The sequence below is a fragment of the Oncorhynchus kisutch genome, linkage group LG24, assembly GCF_002021735.2.
Source record: "Oncorhynchus kisutch isolate 150728-3 linkage group LG24, Okis_V2, whole genome shotgun sequence".
NCBI classification, from domain to species: Eukaryota; Metazoa; Chordata; class Actinopteri; order Salmoniformes; family Salmonidae; genus Oncorhynchus; species Oncorhynchus kisutch.
Genome location: NC_034197.2, coordinates 9,059,623 through 9,076,119, shown reverse-complemented (window position 1 = coordinate 9,076,119; position 16,497 = coordinate 9,059,623). Strand labels below are relative to the sequence as shown.

Sequence of the window (16,497 nt, the reverse complement as noted above, 5' to 3'; positions counted from 1 at the left end):
GGAGAACTTTCATATAGAATGCTTCATTTCAGCCTAGTCATGTATGTTACTGGTTCAGCAGCCTAGTCATGTATGTTACTGGTTCAGCAGCCTAGTCATGTATGATACTGGTTGAGCAGCCTAGTCATGTATGTTACTGGTTGAGCAGCCTAGTCATGTATGTTACTGGTTGAGCAGCCTAGTCATGTATGTTAGTGGTTGAGCAGCCTAGTCATGTATGTTACTGGTTCAGCAGCCTAGTCATGTATGTTACTGGTTCAGCAGCCTAGTCATGTATGTTAGTGGTTGAGCAGCCTAGTCATGTATGGGACTGGTTGAGCAGCCTAGTCACTTATGGGACTGGTTGAGCAGCCTAGTCACTTATGGGACTGGTTGAGCAGCCTAGTCATGTATGTTACTGGTTGAGCAGCCTAGTCACTTATGGGACTGGTTGAGCAGCCTAGTCATGTATGTTACTGGTTGAGCAGCCTAGTCACTTATGGGACTGGTTGAGCAGCCTAGTCATGTATGTTACTGGTTGAGCAGCCTAGTCATGTATGTTACTGGTTGAGCAGCCTAGTCATGTATGTTACTGGTTGAGCAGCCTAGTCATGTATGGGACTGGTTGAGCAGCCTAGTCATGTATGTTACTGGTTGAGCAGCCTAGTCATGTATGTTACTGGTTGAGCAGCCTAGTCATGTATGTTACTGGTTGAGCAGCCTAGTCATGTATGTTACTGGTTGAGCAGCCTAGTCATGTATGTTACTGGTTGAGCAGCCTAGTCATGTATGTTACTGGTTGAGCAGCCTAGTCATGTATGTTACTGGTTGAGCAGCCTGGTCATGTATGTTACTGGTTGAGCAGCCTAGTCATGTATGTTACTGGTTCAGCAGCCTAGCCATGTATGTTACTGGTTGAGCAGCCTATTCATGTATGTTACTGGTTGAGCAGCCTAGTCATGTATGTTACTGGTTCAGCAGCCTAGTCATGTATGTTACTGGTTGAGCAGCCTAGTCATGTATGGGACTGGTTGAGCAGCCTAGTCACTTATGGGACTGGTTGAGCAGCCTAGTCATGTATGTTACTGGTTGAGCAGCCTAGTCATGTATATTACTGGTTGAGCAGCCTAGTCATGTATGGGACTGGTTGAGCAGCCTAGTCACTTATGGGACTGGTTGAGCAGCCTAGTCACTTATGGGACTGGTTGAGCAGCCTAGTCATGTATGTTACTGGTTGAGCAGCCTAGTCATGTATGTTACTGGTTGAGCAGCCTAGTCATGTATGTTACTGGTTGAGCAGCCTAGTCATGTATGGGACTGGTTGAGCAGCCTAGTCATATATGTTACTGGTTGAGCAGCCTAGTCATGTATGTTACTGGTTGAGCAGCCTAGTCATGTATGTTACTGGTTGAGCAGCCTAGTCATATATGTTACTGGTTGAGCAGCCTAGTCATGTATGTTACTGGTTGAGCAGCCTAGTCATGTATGTTACTGGTTCAGCAGCCTAGTCATGTATGTTACTGGTTGAGCAGCCTAGTCATGTATGTTACTGGTTGAGCAGCCTAGTCATGTATGTTACTGGTTGAGCAGCCTAGTCATGTATGTTACTGGTTGAGCAGCCTAGTCATGTATGGGACTGGTTGAGCAGCCTAGTCATATATGTTACTGGTTGAGCAGCCTAGTCATGTATGTTACTGGTTGAGCAGCCTAGTCATGTATGTTACTGGTTCAGCAGCCTAGTCATGTATGTTACTGGTTGAGCAGCCTAGTCATGTATGTTACTGGTTGAGCAGCCTAGTCATGTATGTTACTGGTTGAGCAGCCTAGTCACTTATGGGACTGGTTGAGCAGCCTAGTCATGTATGTTACTGGTTGAGCAGCCTAGTCATGTATGTTACTGGTTGAGCAGCCTAGTCATGTATGTTAGTGGTTGAGCAGCCTAGTCATGTATGTTACTGGTTGAGCAGCCTAGTCATGTATGTTACTGGTTGAGCAGCCTAGTCATGTATGTTACTGGTTCAGCAGCCTAGTCATGTATGTTACTGGTTGAGCAGCCTAGTCATGTATGGGACTGGTTGAGCAGCCTTGTCACTTATGGGACTGGTTGAGCAGCCTAGTCATGTATGTTACTGGTTGAGCAGCCTAGTCATGTATGTTACTGGTTGAGCAGCCTAGTCATGTATGTTACTGGTTGAGCAGCCTAGTCATGTATGTTACTGGTTGAGCAGCCTAGTCATGTATGTTAGTGGTTGAGCAGCCTAGTCATGTATGTTACTGGTTCAGCAGCCTAGTCATGTATGTTACTGGTTCAGCAGCCTAGTCATGTATGTTACTGGTTGAGCAGCCTAGTCATGTATGTTACTGGTTGAGCAGCCTAGTCATGTATGTTACTGGTTGAGCAGCCTAGTCATGTATGTTACTGGTTCAGCAGCCTAGTCATGTATGTTACTGGTTGAGCAGCCTAGTCATGTATGGGACTGGTTGAGCAGCCTTGTCACTTATGGGACTGGTTGAGCAGCCTAGTCATGTATGTTACTGGTTGAGCAGCCTAGTCATGTATGTTACTGGTTGAGCAGCCTAGTCATGTATGTTACTGGTTGAGCAGCCTAGTCATGTATGTTACTGGTTGAGCAGCCTAGTCATGTATGTTAGTGGTTGAGCAGCCTAGTCATGTATGTTACTGGTTCAGCAGCCTAGTCATGTATGTTACTGGTTCAGCAGCCTAGTCATGTATGGGACTGGTTGAGCAGCCTAGTCACTTATGGGACTGGTTGAGCAGCCTAGTCATGTATGTTACTGGTTGAGCAGCCTAGTCATGTATGGGACTGGTTGAGCAGCCTAGTCACTTATGGGACTGGTTGAGCAGCCTAGTCATGTATGTTACTGGTTGAGCAGCCTAGTCATGTATGGGACTGGTTGAGCAGCCTAGTCATGTATGTTACTGGTTGAGCAGCCTAGTCATGTATGTTACTGGTTGAGCAGCCTAGTCATGTATGTTACTGGTTGAGCAGCCTAGTCATGTATGTTACTGGTTGAGCAGCCTAGTCATGTATGTTACTGGTTGAGCAGCCTAGTCATGTATGTTACTGGTTCAGCAGCCTAGTCATGTATGTTACTGGTTGAGCAGCCTAGTCATGTATGTTACTGGTTCAGCAGCCTAGTCATGTATGTTAATGGTTGAGCAGTCTAGTCATGTATGTTAACTGGTTGAGCAGCCTAGTCATGTATGTTAACTGGTTGAGCAGCCTAGTCATGTATGTTACTGGTTGAGCAGCCTAGTCATGTATGTTACTGGTTGAGCAGCCTAGTCATGTATGTTACTGGTTCAGCAGCCTAGTCATGTATGTTACTGGTTGAGCAGCCTAGTCATGTATGTTACTGGTTGAGCAGCCTAGTCATGTATGTTACTGGTTGAGCAGCCTAGTCATGTATGTTACTGGTTCAGCAGCCTAGTCATGTATGTTACTGGTTGAGCAGCCTAGTCATGTATGTTACTGGTTGAGCAGCCTAGTCATGTATGTTAGTGGTTGAGCAGCCTAGTCATGTATGTTACTGGTTCAGCAGCCTAGTCATGTATGGTATCATGCTTCTATGGTAGCGCTTGGTTCTGCACCTGATGGATTCCAACTTTGTTGAGGACCGGGTAACAGGTCCAGAGATGGAGGAGCGTTCCGGAGGCAGCATGTGTCGGTAGAGGCCCTGTTTGTATGTGGTTTACACCGTCACCATATCCTCCTGTGGGACGGAGCTATATTTCAGCTTCCTAATGGAGCAACAGGGGTCTACTGGCCTTCTTGGAGATCACATCCACCTGTGCTGTCCAATGGAGATCTGCCTGGATGAGAATGCCTCGGACTTTTATGGTTTCAACTCTCAGGATCTCTGAGTTATTGGTGTGCAGTGGTGGTAGATGCGGTGGTGTTCTGGAGATTAAGGTGTGAAGTACTTTGCATTCCTGCGGGTGGAGAATCATGTGACTGTCTATGGACTGGGTGCTGTTGCGGTGACCTGACCGTATCATCGCCACACTGGCAGCCCTGACCGCAGTAAAATTCCACGTGACCGTGGAGTCACGGTAATCTTCTCTTAGGCACTCTGGACATGATTTGGTAGTAGCGAACTTGCTAACGACCATCCGGTCCTAATGGCCTGGTACTCAGGGCTCTAGTGTTCCTCCAACCACTCTGACATCAATGGAAATACAATCGAAAATCACTTCTAAACACCTATCATCATCAAAACAGTTTCATGCTTTTAAAACTCACCTCACTGTGATGATCATTTTGAAGAAGTACAACAGCAAGCTTGAAACTGAGTGGAAAACATGGTCATTGTAGATGTTGTTTCAAAGCCTTGCACAACAAAATGTACAGCGCTTTCTAAGGTGATGATGAATTCATAACACCCCTACACATATTAGAGTTTATGCATACGCAAAGACTTATGAGCCCAAGCCTGGGGAAAAAAAGAATGAAAATGATACAATACATAGCCTACCGCATATTACGCTTGGCAGAAAAACATCAAACTAAAGTGAATTAAGATGTCTTCGGTACATAATTGGTCTAGCCTATAAATTAGAGTAATCGCCTTTGAATGTGGACTGTATTATTATGCATACTGGATGGACTGGTTACCTTATGCTACCCTCTTAAAATGTGTATCCATGAGTCTGGGAGAGAACTATAGCCCTACGCATGCTGTAGGTTCATTGATTGTGCGGAGCGGCTTACAGGTAGCCTACAATTACAGTGAATTTGTATTTGATTTGGAATAGCCTGGTAATAGGGGATTTTTAATATTTGAATAATTAAGTGGGTGGCACATTAACGTTAGCGACACAGAATATCTCTCCACCATGCTGTTTCCATCTCCTCCTCTCTCTCCTTTATTCATTTCTTCAGTGTGCAGAGGGGGTGTCAACAGTTTAGTGAAATCTGTTTTGCTTGCGAAAACATGTTGCGATCGATTGTTCCCAAACATATTTCACTTGGTTTCCCAAATGAAGGACTGGGTAGGTGCAGGAACATGGTTGGAGAGCCCATGGCACATACAGTGTTTGAGCGGAATACCACCTGTCACGCAGCGAGAGCATGCTCCTCAAACGGTGGTTGATGCGTGGAGAGAAACAAGTTTTCCTATATTTATTTCTCAGCTGCTCATATTAAGCACAGCTCCGCTATAAAACCAAAGTAGCTTACCAGGCATCATTAAAAAATGATGCACAGCTCTGCTATAAAACTCAATTAGCTTACCAAGTATCATTGAAAAACGGACCGGCGTGCAGCCTTCATTTGCTTTTCGAAGGCATACTGATTATATGTCTTTTTCCCCTGCTCTGTTCCTGCCCATTCTAAATCTAAACTAATTTGACATATTAGTAAAGACAAGATTAAATAGAAAATAGTCTGAATGGGTGAAAATATGATCACTTGATGAGTGAACAGCTGTGCAAGGAACAGAGCTCAAACTTTTTTGCGGCTTTCTCAACTCATCAATAGTCTGTAGTCGCATCATGCAGCCCATATATGTGTTGATTTCTAAGACATTCTATAATGTGTTGATTCGACATTCTAAGGTTTGTATCATTCACAACTAAAGTTGGCAAATAACTCTAAATCTAGCATATAGGACCTGTTTCGAATGATTAAAAAAAATGTATTCAACAAATATTATTATTATTTTATTATTATTATTTTTGTACTTTTTAGCCGTTTTTCTCCCCAATTTCGTGATATACAATTGGTAGTTACAGTTTTGTACCATCACTGCAATTCCCGTACAGACTTGGGAGAGACGAAGGTCGAGAGCCATGCGTCCTCCGAAACACGACCCTGACAAGCCGCACTGCTTCGAATGATCACTTTTACGCTCAATATAGCCACTTCATATGCGCTCTCACTCCAGAATGGGAAGAATCTCCTTTCTATTTAATTCAGCTAAGTTCAATTACGTTCTTCTTAATTATAACATTGTATAATATCAAGGCACAGGACCTATAAGCATATCTTGTCTGCTAAATGAACAAGCCTACAGCCTATGGCATGGAACATAGCCAATAACATACAGTAGGCCAACTCATATTCTGTTCTTCTGAAAATATCATAATGTTTCTTTAGACCTGACTAAAATAAATAACGGATTTATTGTGATGGTGTATGTTACATTTACTTATTTGTTTTTTAAATGTAGATGTTCCAAAGGTGCACATCAGCAGCTTGTTTGCATGGTGGCCTGGGATGCTAAACATGTCAATGTTAATTAACAGTCAAATACCGCATTACAATAACCGTCTGACAAAAATGTCATGCCAGCCACATTGACACAGTCTGGACCATGACTCCAGGTCGGACAGGTCTTGTTGGCTTGAAGAGGGTGCTGTCTGTGGTCTGTCCTCTAGTAAGTTAAGCTCATCCACGAACTTCCAGTGTTCTACTGCTGCATCGCTTACTGCGGCGTCTATATATGTTACGAATATCAGGGGTCCGAGCAACGTTCCCTGAGGGAGGCCACATGACACTCTGACACTGTCCGACGTGGAGCCATGTTACTTAAATGCCTGGTGCCTGTTAGATAGGAAGTCAGCATTTCACCTGATGGTTGAAGCCTCATTTCTAGGAGTCTGGCGATAACCATATTATGGCAGACCCTGTCAAAGGCCTTGCAGTCAGTGGTGACCAGTGAGCAGATGAAGCCAGGCTTGTCGGAATGCTTGTACAGCCCATCGATGGTCATAGATTTGGGGAAGGATGTCTCCTACTGCCCACTGGGAGATGAAGCTCTCGGCTGCCTTGTCTAGAAGGGAGGTAAGGGAAATGAGTCTGATTTCAGCAAGGCTGGGCGGATTCATCTTTGGGAGGGGCACGACAGTAGCAGCTTTCCACTCCTTTGGGATCACACCTTGGTCGAGGGAAGCGTTTAGGATATCGGCCATGGGTCCAATTAGCCCGTAAGCAAACTCTTTAATGAAGCTGCCAGGTATTCTGTCTGCTTTTGGGGTTTTCACCTTAACCAACTTCTCGTACGTATCCCATGCTGGATGGTTGGGGCTGGTCTTGATGGTAGGTAACAGGGAAGCAGTATTGGTCGATGGGGGGTATAAACTGGATCACAGAGGCTAGTGCTTTGTTAATTTCATTGGCTAAGCCCCTCAATGTGTGATTTTATCACTGTAGAAGGCCTGCCTAGTTGTTCTGATGTTGCATTGTATTTTGTTCCTCAACTTGTTCCATAGGACAGTGTTCTTCTGGGAGAAGGCTTTCTGATGCTCTTGGATTAGGGCCTTGATCTCCGCTGTCATCCATGTTTTGTCGTGGTTTTGCAGCCTCGCTGTTTTGGTGGGGAAGTACTCGTCCATCTTGGATTAGAGAGATGTATGTGATATGTCACCAACCTCAGACTTAGAGTCTAATCATGGGAGGTAATCCATTGTCCAAAGGAACAGATGTTTGAGTCAGGCAGTGGCTGGAAAACCCTTTTCACTGTCGTGCTCTGGATTTTTCTTTCCTTGTGTTGGGTAGTGATGACGTTATGGTCACTTATGGCTAGTGGGTTCCAGATGGCAGGAACACAGTAGAAATGAGACAGATTGGTGAAGACCAGGTCAAGGATTGCTTCTCATCTTGTTGGTTGATTAGCCATTTGCTTTAAACTGTGACTTTTACATAGCCTCCCCACATCCTGCCTGTTGAAATCTCCTCTGATGAAAAAAAACAATGGCAGGGTGTTTCACTTGTAGTGCACCAATAGTCTCCACTAAGTGATCAATGAAGATATCTCCCTGTGAATACATTGCACATATTGCAATTCTGGAAAGGAAGGCGAGGGAGGCGATATGATCTGACCTTAACCACTATGCACTAGTTTGTAATGTCTAGCATGTCAGGGGAAACTTTGTTTTGGAACCATGTCTCAGATACAATTGCTATGTCTGATTTAGTGTCCTTGAGACACCATTCAAACCCGACTAGCTTGTTGCAGAATCGATTCTCCAATTCGGCAGATTTGACACTAGTCGGTTTCCTGATCGCAAATTCTGCAGACTCTTTGGAATTGGCCATATGGAATATTCTATTTTAGCCTTTTAGGCGTCCTAAAGATTGATGTGCGCAAACGACCTTTTGTCATTTTTACAGATTTTAATGGCAGGGTTAATGCTATTAAGGTATTGGTGGAAGGAAATAAGTTCATCTTAGACCAGAACAGGCAAACATCATCAATATAGCATCCCTAACATGTCATCCGGTTAAAGAAATGGTTATTAGAAGGATCCAAAATGAAGTCATTTCCCCATTTCCCTAAGTACAAACCAACATAGGAAGGGCTGTAAGCAAGCTCCCATGGCACATCCATGGACCTGTTCAAAAATACGGCCCTGAAAGACAAGTATGTTATTTTTAAGAGTCCATTCAGTCAGTGAGACAATGAATTCTGTAGGAGGCATCTCAGTCTCAGGCCGGTTACCCAAGAAATGTTGCATAGCTGCCAAACCTTGTTCATGTTCAATGGTGGTGTATAGAGACTCCACATCCATGGAGACTAAAAAGGGAAGCTGTACCTACACGGTTCAATTCCTTAACACATCTGGGGTGTCTTGAAGATGGGCTGGGAGTGATGCCAGAAAAGGCTTCATAAAGTAATCAGTGTACTTGGAGATGGGTTCTGTCAGACTTTCATTACCCCTAATGACTGGCCTGGCTGGGGGGGGGGGGGGGGGGGTGCTCAAGATTCTTGTGGACTTTTGGAAGAAGATAATAAGAAGCCATACGCGGGCTGACATTGAAAATAAATTTGAACTCATTGTCTGAAATGTAGCCATTCTACTTAGCTGCTGTGTGGATCCCTTTCAATTCAGTCAGGGTCGGAAAACGCTGTTTAAAAGAGGACATCGCATTATCACATCTTTATACTCCCTCACGAAGGCCATGCGGGCGAAACGCGTCAGAGTTGTTCAAAATCTTTGTTTCTATTGACCATGCCATAGAAATAAAGGCATTTAAATGAATTATATGAAGAGTGCCTTGGTCCTCCTTTCATTTTTTGACGAATGTACCCCTTTTACCAAAGCGCACCTTCTGTCTACCAAAACCTCATATTGTGTACCTTATAGCAGTGCTTCCCTTCCTTCATTTTTCTACAATAGTTTGTTGGGAGTTACAACCGGCTCGCTTTCCTCTTGGGCAGCTCAGGCAGCGTAGGCAATGCTCACCCTGGGATAATTTAATTTAAAAAAAAAAGGTGTGACGAAATGCTTATTCTCTGTTATTTCCTATTTTTTTCTCAATGTTTCAGGTGTTTTTTTTATGCTCATAATCAAAACATTTGCTAATACTTTGCTAATATCAAAACCTTAGGAAAGGCACCAGGGTACGCATGCCTCCCTCCCCATCCGTTCAAATCCATGCACATTGTTGACGTGCACAGCCACCAGTCACTGTTAATGGACAGGGTCACCGCAGACCTAGCTGCTTTTCCTAGCTGACATTCGTTGAATTGAGCGGATTTCATATTTTCCACATGGGCATTGCATAAACATGTTGTGTGGGTAAACTCCGCACATTTGGACATGTCTACATTATTTGGCGAGTGCATCCCGAACAAAATGGACACTATACTGCACCTCGAAAAAAAAATCCAAGTTGGATTTCCAAGGATCCAGAAAGGGAGGCAAAAACCTGACCCTTGACCCTACATCACAGGAAGGGACAGAAAACCATCTTATTGTTCAAACAAGAGGGGCACAGGATGAACTCCCGAGTGGCGCAGCGGTCTAAGGCACAGCATCTCAGTGCAAGAAGCGTCACTACAGTCCCTGGTTTGAATCCTGGCTGTATCACATCCGGCCATGATTGGGAGTCCCACAATTGGACCAGCGTTGTCCGCGTTTGGCTGGGGTAGGCCGTCATCATAAATAAGAATTTGTTCTTAACTGACTTGCCTAGTTAAATTAAAATAAAATAATGGCTGTGTGGCTGCTCTACCAGTAAGCCGCCTATACTGTTTCCACTGCCTGCTTTTCTCAACCGAGGACAACTTTTGGGTAGAAGGCGGCTGCAACCTCAACAACCTGAAGGGGTCTATGTAAATAGTGGGTGGCCATTTGATTAATTGTTCAGCAGTCTTATGTTTTGGGGGTAGAAACTGTTTGGTCCTAGACTTGGCACTCCGGTACCGCTTGCAGTGCGGTAGCAGAGAGAACAGTCTTTGACTTGGGTGACTGGAGTCTCTGACAATTATTTGGGCCTTCCTCTGACATCGCCTGGTATATAGGTCCTGGATGTTAGGAAGCTTGGCCCCAGTGATGCACTGGGCCATACGCACTACCCTCTGTAGCGCCTTACGGTCAGATGCCGAGCAGTTACCATACCGGGCGGTGATGCAACCGTTGCTCATGTAATCGTGGCAACTACAGTATGTGGAGTCATTGTATATCTTTGCTGCAAAAGACGTAAGGTTAGCTAGACAATTGGAGACTTCCACTGTGTTTTCGGGTACATCAAACAGAACACAGAATGATTTGTTTGAAACAGTCAGTGATGTGATTCGAAAGGACATTGAAGATGAGATTAATGCAGCCCCATTTGTTGCAGTAGAAGAAGATGAGACCACAGATGTTACAAACAAAGGCCAGATCTCTGTAATTTTGTGTTATGTGGCTAAATGCGAAGTCAATGAGGCGTTTTTGGGATTTGATGATGTGAGCGATGCCGAACGAGCTGTGGTCTTGGTGGATTATGTATTGTGAGTGTTGGGGGAGTGCAGCTGCGTTGAAAAGCTGGTAGCTCAAAGATATGATGGGGCCTCAGTGTTGGCATTACAGCTTAATTGGGTGCTGGCCAAAATAAGATAAAAAGTGCTTGAAGCTACATGTATTCACTGTTATGCTCAAAAGTTAAACTTGGTGCTCTCACAGTCAGTGAAATGCATCCGTGTGTCAAATCTTTGTCAAGATGTTTTGATGATAGCAAGTTAGAGAGCCTGTCAACATATGCAAAGCATTTTGACTTCATAAGACTAAAGGCTGATATTGTCCGACTGTACAGTTTGAAAATAACCTGTAGGTTTTCATACAGTTTGAGTGGTCCCCGTGGCGCTGTCCATTCAGCACCACGGAGTTAACCTGTAGGTTTTCATACAGTTTGAGTGCCCCCCGTGGCGCTGTCCATTCAGCAGTGCTGAATCCTGGCTGCGGCCTCAGATACCTTTGTATTTGTGAGAGGTATCTTGTATTTGTGAGAGGTATTGACATGTTGAAAGCACAGATCTGTTTGTTTAAACAACTAGCACACATCTCAGACACCCATAAGATATTCCTCCAGAGGTCTCTTCACAGTCCCCAAGTCCAGAACACACTATGGGAGGAGCACAGTACTACATAGAGCCACGACTACATGGTACTCTATTCCACATTAGGTAACTGATGCAAGCAGTAGAATGAGATTTAAAAAAACTGAACAGATAAAAATACACCTTATGGAACAGCGGAGACTGTGAAGCAACACAAACATAGGCACAGACACATGCACGTACACAAGGGTTTTGTGTTGTAGATATGTGGTAGTGGAGTATGGGCCTGAGGGCACACACTTAGTGTGTTGTGAAATCTGTTATGAATGTATTGTAATCTTTTTAAAACTGTATTGCTGCCTTAATTTTGGCAGCAGCGAATGGGGATCCATAATAAATACAAATATTTATAAAAGATGTTAGTTTGTAGCATACTTCTTCATTTTCAGCATCGCCTATTCTTTAGTGGCTTTAATATTTATTTCATTTCATAAAGCATTGGATTTATCAAGCTAGAATTATGTTTTGATGAGACAATTTGACATTTTGAAATGCATTTTTCAGCCATTTCGATTGATGATATGGACATTTAATTTGAACCTTATTTACTATATACTGTAGGTGTGTGCAACACTATTTCACACAATGACATTATGTGTGTTTGTGTTTGCCAATTTCGTTTAATAGCCTATGTCACTCTGTTTGTTGGATCTATCTGTTGTATGGTGAACGTGAGATTCATCCAGGTTTATTTGGGAGAAAATCTGGCTTTGAGAACAGCTAGTGCTTACCCAGCCAGCGACCTCACCACAACCACGGCACGCCACTGCAGGTCGTAACTCCTCCCGAAAATAGCAAACCCTCATCGCAAAACTCAGCCGATCACCCACAAACCTTAAACAATGCACTACGGCAGCAAGTGAATGCTCAAAACTGAATTCACATCACGCCTCTGTGCAAACCCCTGCTAAGAACAATAAGCACTTACCAGCACACTTTCTATGTACTGCCCACTCTCTCTGCAACAAGCTAGATGAGTTTGAATGGTGTCTCAAGGACACTAAATCAGACATAGCAATTGTATCTGAGACATGGTTCCAAAACAAAGTTTCCCCTGACATGCTAGACATCACAAGCTAGAGCATAGTGGTTAAGGTCAGATCATATCGCCTCCCTCGCCTTCCTTTCCAGAATTGCAATATGTGCACTGCATTTCCTACCTGACTCACCACAGGGTGATATCTTCATTGATCACTTAGTGGAGACTATTGATGCACTACAAGTGAAATACCCTGCCATTGTTATTTTTCATCGGAGGAGATTTCAACAGGCAGGATGTGGGGAGGCTATGTAAAAGTCACAGTTTAAAGCAGATGGTTAATCAACCAACAAGATGAGAAGCCATCCTTGACCTGGTCATCACCAATCTGTCACATTTCTACTGTGTTCCTGCCATCTGGAACCCACTAGCCATAAGTGACCATAATGTCATCACTACCCAACACAAGGAAAGAAAAATCCAGAGCACGACACTGAAAAGGAGTCGAGGAAGAAAATATATGGAAATGTCTTTAGGACTGTATTTTTATATAGGTGTTTGTAATAATATTATTTGTGTGTTTGCCAATTTTGGTTAATAGCCTATGTGACTCTGGTGGTTGGAGACAGCTGTTGTATGGTGAGCTTGAGATTTATCAAGGTTTATTTGAGAGTAAATCTGGCTTTGGGAACAGCTAGTGCCTACCCAGCCACCGACCTCACATCATTGCTCCTACGAAACAAGTCCGCTGTCTTTAGGGAAGCCTTGACGTCTGTTGTCATAGCTGTCCGCAAGATGTGTTGGTTGATGCAGAAGCAGTCGCGTTTATCATGCAGTTTATTATCATGAACCAGAGTTGTTCAATATTCGTGGTCTCCTCTCAAAACACTTTCAAAAAACAAAACCATTTGTGCAAAAAATAAACATGAAAAGCCCTCAATTATTACTTACCGATTAAATTAGCAGCAGTAAATTCCAAGGCCGCCATCTCGGTGCCATGGCAACAACGTACCTTATACACACACATACACACATATCCACGCACAAGCCCGCCACTGTGTACACACACACATATGCATGCGCAAACACACATGCATTCACACACACACAAACAACACCCCCACCCCCCACCCCCACCCCCATCACACAACAACAAAACAGCGGATTAGCAGCGCACTACCATAGCCTTCCCTCCCCATAGAGTAATGATCTGTACACAACAACACATCCACTGCGGTGGTTATTCATGACAGGCCCCGGGCCCATAGACATTCTACTCAGGTGCTGGTCTGGTCTCTAGTCTACAGAGCTCCAGATTAGTTGCTAGGTCGAAGGTAGAGCCAAACTGCTTTGCTGTAAAACGCTCTGGTTACATAGATGATAACAGGGCAGCATTGTGGGTAAATTATACATAACCTGCTGCTCCATTACCCCTCTTACACACACGCACCCATGCACACAGCACACGTATTACCACTCCTAGTTCTGCTGCTCTCTGCTGTCTGACAATTAGTCACACTAAACTGACCATGGGGAGAGAGCGATAGAGAGCGAGAGAGAGATGGAGAGCGAGAGCGAATGAGAGAGAGAGAAATAAAGAGAGGGAGAGAGTGTGTTTGTTTTCTCTAATGAGGATGATTTCCATTCTGTTTAAGTTTTGTAGCTTCCTTCCTCTCATGGATTGAGTCATGCACCTCCTACAACACAATATGTTCAATAGTTTGAATGATAAGTTCCATCTGTTCATAACAGTTGAGGATAGTGTTATGTACAAGCATTTTTCGGACATGATAAATTGCTACGAGGTGAATGTGTCTGTTTGATTTTCTATTGCAGGAGATGTTTTCAGTAGCCATGTACTCCTATCTTGAATCTAAAGCAATTATGGATAGTGTTGTATATTTTATGACATGGTAAATTGATACAGGGTGATTTCACTGTTTGTATTGCAGGAGAGGCGTCTCCATATGTATGTGGTGTATTGTCAGAACAAACCCAAGTCAGAGCACATCGTCTCCGAGTACATCGAGACTTACTTTGAGGTGAGTATCTCCTAGCAAACACAGCTCAATCCCTGTTATCCAACTGTGACTCTCGTTTGAAAAAAGCAACTACATTTCTGCAGACTCCCTCGTGGTAATGTTATTTCCCATTGATGTGATTGTGGGAATGTCAAGTTTGGTCATGTTGATTGGTGGTTGTAGGAATGTAATCTTATGTCACATTGATAGGCTATGGGAATAATGCTATGCCTTGTTCCCTGTCTTAGGGCAGTTAGGATCGCCACTTTATTTTAAGAATGTGAAATGTCAGAATAATAGTAGAGAGAACGATCTATTTCAGCTTTTATTTCTTTCATCACATTCCCGGTGGGCCAGAAGTTTACATATACTCAATTAGTATTTGGTAGCATTGCCTTTAAATTGTTTAACTTGGGTCAAACATTTTGGGTAGCCTTCCACAACCTTCCCACAATAAGTTGGGGGAATTTTGTTCCATTCCTCCTGGCAGAGCTGGTTTAACTGAGTCAGGTTTGTAGGCCTCCTTGCTCACACACGCTTTTTCATTTCGGCCCACACATTTTCTATGGGATTGAGGTCAGGGCTTTGAGATGGCCACTCCAATACCTTGACTTTGTTGTTCTTAAGCTATTTTGCCACAATTTTGGAAGTATGCTTGGGGTCATTGACCATTTGGAAGACCCATGCCAAGCTTTAACTTCCTGACAGATGTCTTGAGATGTTGCTTCAATATATCCACAGATCTTTCCTTTCTCATGACGCCATCTATTTTGTGAAGTGTACCAGTCCCTCCTGCAGCAAAGCACCCCCACAACATGATGCTGCCACCCCCGTGCTTCACGGTTGGGATGGTATTCTTCAGCTTGCAAGCCTCCCCCTTTTTCCTCCAAACATAACGATGGTCATTATGGCCACACAGTTCTATTTTTGTTTCATTAGACCAGAGGACATTTCTCAAAAAAGTACAATCTTTGTCCCCATGTGCAGTTGCAAACCGTAGTCTGGCTTTTTAATGGCAGTTTTGGAGCAGTGGCTTCTCCCTTGCTGAGCGGTCTTTCAGGACTCGAAATACTTTGTACCTGTTTCCTCCAGCATCTCTACAAGGTCCTTTGCTGTTGTTCCGGGATTTATTTGCACTTTTTGCACCGAAGTACGTTGATCTCTATGAGACAGAAGGCGTCTCCTTCCTGAGCGGTATGATGGCTGCGTGGTCCCATGGTGTTTATACTTGCGTACTATTGTTTGTACAGATGAACGTGGTACCTTCAGGCATTTGGAAATTGCTCCTAAGGATGAACCAGACTTGTGGAGATCTACAATTTTTTCTGAGGTCTTGGCAAAAAAAAAAAAAGATTTTCAAATGATGTCAAGCAAAGAGGCACTGAGTTTGAACTTAGCCTTGAAATACATCCACGGGTGCACCTCCAATTGGCTTAAATTATGTAAATTAGCCTATCAGAAGCTTCTAAAGCTATGACATTATTTTCTGGAATTTTCCAAGCTGTTTAAAGGCACAGTCAACATAGTGTATGTAAACTTCTGACCCACTGGAAATGTGATACAGTGAATTATAAGTTAAATAATTGGTCTAATCTGTCAACAATTTTTGGAAAAAGGACTTGTGTCATGCACAAAGTAGTTGTCCTAGCCAACTTGCCAAAACTATAGTTTGTTAACAAGAAATTTGTGGAGTGGTTGAAAAACAAGTTTTAATGACTCCAACCTAAGTGTATGTAAACTTCTGACTTCAACTGTATGGTTAGGTGAAGGTAATATTATGTCATACTGATGTGTGGTAGTGGTAATGTGTCTGTAGGCCACATGAAGTCATATTGAGGACACAGTATATGGTTGAAGTAATGCCTCTGTGTGTATCCCAAACTTGTGGCTCTATTTTCATGTCTTGGATTGGAACCCGTGCTATGGTCTGAAAATAGAAACATAGAGCTCTTTGGTATTGAAAAGAAGAATCATGTGTATAAAAGAACAACATACCTACTGTAAAACATGGTGGTGATGTTATTCTGCTTCCACTGGTCCTGGTCAACGGCATCATGAACATGGACCTTTTAGCTAAATACCTGGTTGCCTTTGCCAGGAGGTTGAAACTTGGCCCCAAGTGGAGCTTTCAACAAGACAATAACCCCCAAAGCACACATCAAAATACACAAA

The 16,497-nt window shown here is 43.5% G+C and overlaps 1 protein-coding gene across 5 annotated transcripts in view; it reads left to right on the top strand.

Moving 5' to 3' along the window:
- LOC109869141 (rho guanine nucleotide exchange factor 25) overlaps positions 1-16,497 on the top strand; it is a 134,766-nt gene that overhangs the window by 103,929 nt on the left and 14,340 nt on the right. For all 5 annotated transcript variants that reach the window (XM_031803851.1, XM_020459051.2, XM_020459052.2 and 2 more), the window contains one exon: positions 14,257-14,346. In XM_031803851.1, the coding sequence (XP_031659711.1) occupies positions 14,257-14,346 (90 nt within the window). The remainder of the gene's footprint in view (positions 1-14,256; positions 14,347-16,497) is intronic.